The sequence below is a fragment of the Cyprinodon tularosa genome, unplaced genomic scaffold (genome assembly GCF_016077235.1).
Source record: "Cyprinodon tularosa strain WSP-4 unplaced genomic scaffold, ASM1607723v1 ctg387, whole genome shotgun sequence".
Lineage (NCBI taxonomy): Eukaryota > Metazoa > Chordata > Actinopteri > Cyprinodontiformes > Cyprinodontidae > Cyprinodon > Cyprinodon tularosa.
Window position 1 is genome coordinate 1,316,181 of NW_024039104.1, and position 8,501 is coordinate 1,324,681.

At 39.1% G+C, this 8,501-nt stretch overlaps 1 protein-coding gene across 2 annotated transcripts; it reads left to right on the top strand.

Moving 5' to 3' along the window:
* The first annotated feature begins 3,219 nt into the window (after positions 1-3,219).
* On the top strand, positions 3,220-7,109 carry LOC119791345 (CCN family member 3-like). 2 transcript variants are annotated; one of them, XM_038297417.1, is made up of 5 exons: positions 3,220-3,634; positions 3,898-4,126; positions 4,229-4,483; positions 4,721-4,944; positions 6,697-7,109. In XM_038297417.1, exons 1-5 carry the CDS (start codon positions 3,584-3,586, stop codon positions 6,988-6,990), a joined length of 1,053 nt encoding a protein of 350 aa, XP_038153345.1. In that variant the 5' UTR covers positions 3,220-3,583; the 3' UTR covers positions 6,991-7,109. The 2 variants fall into 2 exon arrangements, with proteins under 2 accessions (XP_038153345.1, XP_038153344.1); XM_038297416.1 differs by having other exon boundaries at positions 3,225-3,634; positions 6,694-7,109.
* The last annotated feature ends 1,392 nt before the right edge of the window (positions 7,110-8,501 follow it).

Sequence of the window (8,501 nt, forward strand, 5' to 3'; positions counted from 1 at the left end):
GCCAATGGAATGACATTTTTCACTTTTAAAATAAGATAATTTGATGTTATTCACTTTAAATAAGACGATTCAATAGTTTTTTTCTTATTTCAAATGTAAATTGTCTTATTTCGTTTACAAAATGTCTCACTTACCCGCTCTATTCAAGGAAAAAATGCACTTAGTTTAAGAAAAAATAACCTTTTCATATTTTATTTTTTTTTGCAGTGTGTAGGGTCATCCTGTGATAGAACGTGTTGGGGCTTGCAAAAGATATAGCTCCAGGTACAGCGTTTCATATTGCAGTGGGATCCCGAACATACATCCGGCGCAACAGTAAAGATCTTTAAAACAAAGCATGTTTATGTGTCACCGTGGATGAATACTGACAACTGGCCTTAATAACAGAATTTCCCTGAAGGAGTAATCTCAAGGGATAAAAAAAAAAGTTGAGTCTAAGTCTAATACATGATGCTCTTTAAAGATTTTAATTTAAAGAAGTTAAAGCTATACATAGTTCTGCATCCCATTCATAATAATTCTAGAAAGTTTTGGCCTATTACATAGTATGTGGCACTGCTGTCAGAGAAATCTGTAAAACTGCAATTTATGAGGATGCTTCTGTGAAGCATTGTATAGAAGTCAAAGACATACAGAATAAATTCCATGTAGCGGTTTATAGACAACAGCATGTGCCTATTATTAGATCCTTCTGGGACAAAGAGTCCAAACTTTGCACCTTTCTTCAGATGTCCTTCCAGATGTTTGGATCCATTTGACTTACTGCATGTGGCTTTCAGCTGCTGAGGCACTATTCCAGTTCATCATACTCTGATGTGCTGATGGAGTTCATCGCAAGTGTGTGTAATGCTTGCAAGCTATGTAATAAAAAAAATTTTTACTCAGTGAACTTCTTTATACTCTATGTTGAAAACTATACAAGTAGCCTTTAATAAAACAGAAAGGAGAACAAATTAAACCGCAAAGCAGAACTGTGAAGAGTGCATATTTTGTGTCAATCCTCACTACGCTGTGCCACACACAATGCTGACCACAAGCATTCTGTTACTTTGCGTACAGTTTGGTCTAAGTATCCATGTATACCGCACAGAGGTATTCCCTGTGTGGCCTGACCACATGGTGAAGGTTTGAAGCGCCAAAGTAGAGCTCGCCTCCCAACAGTCTGCAGGCCGCAGGTAGTAAATGGTTTGCACCATGTGACCTGTTGAAGTCTAACAGCTGTTTTATACCTTAAACTTGAAGTATGACAAAATATTTCCACCTCCTGCAGCAAACAGAAGTCGTCTGAAAATAGAACAAAGCTTAAAGTCTTGGCAGCTTCTGTTGCTGCCACAACCTCTCTATACAGACCCAGCTAAGATGCCTGTTACGGGGCCCATGTGTTAGCATGCCATCATCTACCCATGATGGCTCCAAAACAGAACCTGCCTTGTCCCAATATGATCCCCCAACTTCACACCATGACATTTTCTTCCTTGTTTGTCCAACAGTCTGCAAAATATCCAGCTCACCAGTACTCTAAGCAAAAAATTAAAATACAGAGAAAGCTAAAGAAACCTTCTCTTTTAAGCAAAAAGTATGAGTCAAACATTGTCTGGTTCATAGGATTCCCCCCAGTGTGATTCAGTTACTGGCAGAATGGAATAAGTGATCCTACTTATCCAATAGATTCTTGAAGCTAAGAACCTAGATATTAAACAAGTTGTAATTTCTTCATGACAGAAAAGGGATGATTGTGTATTTATGTACAGTATATTTGCTTAAAACTTCAGGAAATACTGTTTACTATTTTGACTTTGATTATTCTTTACATCAAAGATATTAGTGCATTTTTTCATGGTACTTACTGTAGTTTTAAAATGATGTAACATTTTGCACATTAGTTTTTTAAACACTAATTACAACTGAGGACATCTCAAATGCATTCTATGTTAGGGCTGTGGGTTCCTGACTGGAGTGGCCATGATGGAAAAAAATTTTATGAGTCCCATTTGGGTATTTTCAAACCTAGTCCTTATGGGTCATATGTTGGTGGGGTCCAGATGGTGGGCCTACAGAAGCACGTGCGCTTGGGAGGCATAAAAAAATAGCACCATTATGTGTTTTTGGAGTTTTGTTAGTATATGTTTGTTTTTTCCACCATTTTTTAATGCACTTAGTTACTTTCTCTCTTCCCTTCTCCTTCATGTATGTCAAGTAGTATCACATCCTCTTCATCTACAATAGAAGCATTATTTAGGACTGTGGTAATGAGATGCAAAATGATAAGGACTTTGCACGTCATCAAATTAAATACCTGAATTCATTTTATGAATTTTTGATTTGGTAATAATAACAATAAATACGTTATGTGAAGCATAATTTTGAATCTATGCAATTTAAGGTGGACAAAAATTAAGAAAAGTTTCTTTACTAAGAACAGTTTCTTTACTCCAACCTGCATACATATTTTCCTTTTCCATCATCCTAACTCCTTCATGTTTACTCCAACGGCACACTAACACTCCTTTAAGCAGATGTGCCGACAAAGATGTAATTTCCAGCCATGACAGAGGTTTCCACTGTATAGCTGTTTAAGGAAACAGGAACAATTCTGCAGGGTATAAGATGATTTTCCACTGTGATCTCCCATGTGGGAGAGGTCATAGGTTCTGAAGCAAGGAAACTGGCAGGGTGCATGCAATAAAATAAAAACAATTTTTCAAAGAGGGGGAAACTTAAAAAAAATTGCATTTTTTTGCATCATTGATTTCTTCTCTTATGCTTTTTTATCACATCTTAAAAGCATTCAGATGAATACACATCGACATGTTTTCAGCAAATAATCCAATTATCCAAAACAAACTGGCACTATGCTTAAATATTATTGAAGCTTGTTGTAAATGATTAATTTTTAGTGATTAGCCCTTTTTTTGTGTTTAACCAGCCAAACCACAGCTCTATAAGCATCAGACCTGCAGAATCCATGCACAACATAACCTGCCCGAGAACATTAAAGTATAAACTATCTTGAAAAGAAATGTATCATGTCACAATCTAAAAAAAAAAAGAGAGCATAGTAAGGGTTACTTAATGGAACAACAGTTTGGCTTACAAAACAACAAAAAAAAATGAATCAAAGTCTTGATTCATATGTTTATGAAGCTTTGATTTTACTAAACCATTGCCTGGAAACTCTCCAATCTGTCTAAATAAAAGCCTTTATTAGCGTTACAGTGAAATTACACAAACACACAGGATCAGGTTCATTTGGCCAGCTCCCGACTATTAATACATTATTTTATATGTTAGAAACCTCTTCTGCTGATTATAACATTTTCAAAGAGTCTCACAACAAACCGTTACTTTCACCTCAATCTAAATCTGTGCGATCCTTTCAGCATTCCTTTCTCTCTGTCGTCATGGTAGCAGCAGGACAGCTCTGCTATATAAAGTCCTCCTCTTCTGCATCCTGAGCCACAGCGACAAAGGGTGTTTAAACCTCTGCTTTACTTGTAGAAGGACCGAAGATCAAACCCTGAGCCATCGGACTTGGTAGACTTTTTAACCTGCGTTTTTTTTCTTATTTGCTCTTCTCTGGAAGATGGAGAATCTCTCAGCTAAAGCTGTTTTATTTTTCTTTATGACTGCACAGGTCAGAACTAAAATTACTTTTAAAGTTAAACCTAATTTAGTCTAACTTATATTTAAGTAAAATATCAGCTTTTGTTAGCTTCCTGTTATTTGCAACTTATGATTTACAAGCTATCTAGAAAATGATAGCTCCATTAATCTATGTTCTGAGTTTCTAAATAAAGTATGTATAGTTTATTAATTAATTAGTCACTCAGTCCCACTATGGCTTGATTATCCAGTTTGATTTTGAAACCAAACTAAATCTTTCTACCTTCCAATCAGAGCTTTGCACCGACCTGGGCTCAGGTATGTCCTCGGAGATGCCACTGTCCAGAGGAGGTCCCTATGTGCCTCCCAGGGGTGTCCCTGGTGCTGGATGACTGCGCCTGCTGTCTAGTTTGTGCAGGTCAAAAGGGCCAAGCCTGCTCTGAGATGAAACCCTGCGACACTCGTAATGGACTACAGTGTGATTACTCCGTAGATGTTCACAAGAGGACTGGTATCTGTACAGGTAGAGTCCCTTGAAAACAATAGCCATTAGATATGCTGATCAATTGTTGTTTGTTTGTAAATCCATCACACATGCTCTCTCTGTTTTGTATCTTTCATCCAGTCAGTGTGGGTAATGTTTGTGTCCTGGAGGGTTTAGCCTATCAGCATGGCCAGATATTCTTCCCCAGCTGTAAATACCAGTGTGTGTGCCAGAATGGTCAGATAGCCTGTATCCCTCGCTGCAGCCTGGATGTCATGCTTCCTGGGCCTGACTGCCCAATGCCACGAAAGGTCCAGGTGCCTGGAGAATGCTGCGAGAAATGGGTGTGTGAACCCCAGACTAAAAACAGCGCACTGGGTGGCTTTGCCATGGCTGGTAAGTAAGTGCAGTACATTCAGATCTGAGATGTTATGTATGCCACAGAACAAAGAAGAAGATAAAAATAGGGGAAACAGTAAAGAAACAATAGGAATAATGGGAAGTTAATATTTTTGCAATGATAGAAGTAAATTTACAAGGTAGATCCACAACAATACAATCAAGCATCCCTTCGTCTAAGAAAGTAGGCCAGTTTAGCACAATCTAACATTTTATTTTTCTGTGATCCCTCAGCCTACCGTCAAGAGGAAGTTCGCAGCTTTGACGGCTGGGACCCAAGGATGAACTGCATCGAACAAACCACAGAGTGGGGGGCCTGCTCTAAAACATGTGGCATGGGGGTGTCCACCAGGGTTACAAACAAGAATGATCGCTGTGAGATGGTGAAACAGAGTCGGCTCTGTAAGATCAGACCCTGTGAGGACCTGCAAGGGCAGGCCACTCATGTTTCACTAACGGTAAGCTTAATTTAGTAATTTCTTTATTTGGCATGTAATCCCTGATATTTCAGAGAAATATATACTATGCAATAGAGCCTGTAATGGCAAGGAGGGCCAATTTTAAAATTTAGCGTTTAACAATTTAAGAATACAATGTAACTAATCCAAAAATGTAGATAGTGTAGCCTTCACCATTTATCCCTATTCTAAACTCAGTGCAATACTTCTGTAAAGCCAAAAGAGTCCCTGGTTTTATCTTGCTTTGTTTCTATCTATCTGTCTGTGTATCTGTCTGACTATCAATACATAGATACATGATGCATGCATGTTCATACATACATATATATGTGTATGGTTGAAAGTGACATTGGATGCAGGAAGAACTCAATCATTTGTAACATGGTGACTGAAAAATGAGGATATTACTTATCTCTTAATATACAAGTAAAAAAAAAAACAAAGAAAATAATTTTGAAGCGTAACTTTCATTTCAACCATGATGTTCTCAGTAACGCATACAGCACTTAAAATGGGCGGACATTAAGATTATATCATCTAATCAATTTTATATGTTGAAACTTCATCCATTAGTCAACTCCAGTGGGAGATGTGTCGACAATCAGAAACTGTCTCCTGGAGACTGCCCAATTAGCTGATAGCTGCAGAGGAACGCTGGATAAGAAAAATACCAGAGTCTTTTGAAATTAACTGAAATCTTGATAAAAAGAACATATCTTTTTACATAGCTACAATCCAACCTATAAACATCATAAAAATTCATAAATTGCATGAATTTATTAATAAATAAATTGGCATTAAATACATTTTAATAATTTTTACCAGAGTCCTCAACCATTGTTGGAATCACTGGACAATTCACCTTTGTCTGGCAATCATCATGGGATAGGGTGGGCCACTGAGGAAACGCTAATGCTCTGATCCAAAAAACAACACAATGTGAACTGCAGGGTTTGTCGCAGCACTTTGATGTAATTTGCCTATAAATCCAGGATTTGATGTTAATGTTAACCCATAAGGTTAGAATTTTATATAACTGGCTAAAAATAATATAAATATTTGTTTTGTAGCTCATGTTAGGACATAGGTAATGGTTTAACTGATCTCTATTTATTCACTGGACCGTCAAAATGTAAATAATATGTGCGCTACAGCAACAATGATAATTTTCTCATTTTCAGGGGGGCTTAAGACTTTTAAAATAAATATAAATTTGTCATTTTAACACACACTTGCTGTTTCATTATATCTGCAGATTACTGTAGATTTATGGTAAAAAATAGGCACATCACATTGCATATTCAGTATGAAATTTATAAATCATGTAATGTAACATTTTATATGAGTCCATCACAACTAAATTTGTGTGTTACTGGAGCATAATAATACTGTACTATACTAAGAATATTAAACACGCACACATACACACACCCCACCTAATGATGTGCCAAAAGTGCTAAATTGTGGATGTACATATGAAAATTGCTTGTTGTTGCAGTCAAATGCTCGGCATTTTTATGGCGTGACTCTGTGGGAATAGGGATGGCGGCAAGTGACTTCAGGTTTTCGGCCTATCGGATATCCAATAAATAGAGATCAGTGAATGGTTTGCTTTAAAGTAGCCTTTTGGCCCATGGCAGCATTTTAGCTTAACACTTATAACTTCCTTTATCATAGCACATCATTTTTGCTAATGTATTTGTGAAGTAAATATTGTTATTTGCAATTTATCGTGTTTTCCTCCCCTAGCAAAGAGGAAGCATATGCCAGAGAGTTGTAAGGAGTGAAAAAGCTGTTCATCTTTCCCATAATAACTGCACCAGCATCCTGTCCTACAAGCCTCGCTACTGCGGCTCTTGCACAGATGGCCGCTGTTGCACCCCGCACAGGACCAAGACTTCTCTAGTGGATTTGCAGTGTTCAGACGGTAAAACAATTCGCAAGCCAGTCATGGCGATCCTGACCTGTGTCTGCCACACCCATTGCCCCAGAGACAATGCTTCGTGGGAGCCATCACAGCTCCAACATGGTGGCGTGAGAGTATGAAGTGTCCAGATTGCAGTTCCAGACTCAAAACTATGTCAGACATACCTTTTTATCCAAAGTATGTGCCGCATGGAGTCCAGGTAATTAGTATAGAGTACATAGATTTAGGATGCGCATAATAAAAAAATAAATTATTACCAGGATATGAGAAAAAGCTTAAAGTCTTATGACTGCCGGACGAGTATGTTGCCCCTAGCCAACTTTAAAACAATTACATCTCTTACAAAATGTAGAATTTTTTTGCTGTTTTTATTTCTCTTTTAATGCACAGAACAACAGCACAATAATCAGTTGATAAGGGACAATTTTTATGACTGTAAAAAGTGACTAACAATAGCAAACTTAATTAATATACATTGCTTTTCCTGACATACCACTTTAAGCATTTTACCCTTATCCAGTGGCACTTACAAGGGGCCAGGGCATCTAAATACACTATATTGCCAAAAGTATTTGCTCACCTGCCTTGACTCACATATGAGCTTAAGTGACATCCCGTTCCTAATCCATAGGGTTCAATATGACGTCGGTCCACCCTTTGCAGCTAGAACAGCTTCAACTCTTCTGGGAAGGCTGTCCACAAGGTTTAGGAGTGTGTTTATGGGAATTTTTGACCATTCTTCCAGAAGCGCATTTGTGAGGTTGCACACTGATGTTGGACGAGAAGGCCTGGCTCTCAGTCTCCGCTCTAATTCATCCCAAAGGTGTTCTATCGGGTTGAGGTCAGGACTCTGTGCAGGCCAGTCAAGTTCGTCCACACCAGACTCTGTCATCCATGTCTTTATGGACCTTGCTTTGTGCACTGGTGCACAGTCATGTTGGAAGAGGAAGGGGCCAGCTCCAAACTGTTCCCACAAAGTTGGGAGCATGGAATTGTCCAAAATGTCTTGGGATGCTGAAGCATTCAGAGTTCCTTTCACTGGAACTAAGGGGCCAAGCCCAGCTCCTGAAAAACAACCCCACACCATAATCCCCCCTCCAACAAACTTTACACTTGGCACAATGCAGTCAGACAAGTACCGTTCTCCTGGCAACCGCCAAACCCAGACCCGTCCATCAGATTGCCAGATGGAGAAGCGCGATTCGTCACTCCAGAGAACGCGTCTCCACTGCTCTAGAGTCCAGTGGCGGCGTGCTTTACACCACCGCATCCGACGCTTTGCATTGCACTTGGTGATGTATGGCTTGGATGCAGCTGCTCGACCATGGAAACCCATTCCATGAAGCTCTCTGCGCACTGTTCTTGAGCTAATCTGAAGGCCACATGAAGTTTGGAGGTCTGTAGTGATTGACTCTGCAGAAAGTTGGCGACCTCTTCGCACTATGCGCGTCAGCATCCGCTGACCCCGCTCCGTCAGTTTACGTGGCCTACCACTTCGTGGCTGAGTTGCTGTCGTTCCCAAACACTTCCATTTTCTTATAATACAGCTGACAGTTGACTGTGGAATATTTAGGAGCGAGGAAATTTCACGACTGGATTTGTTGCACAGGTGGCATCCTATCACAGTTCC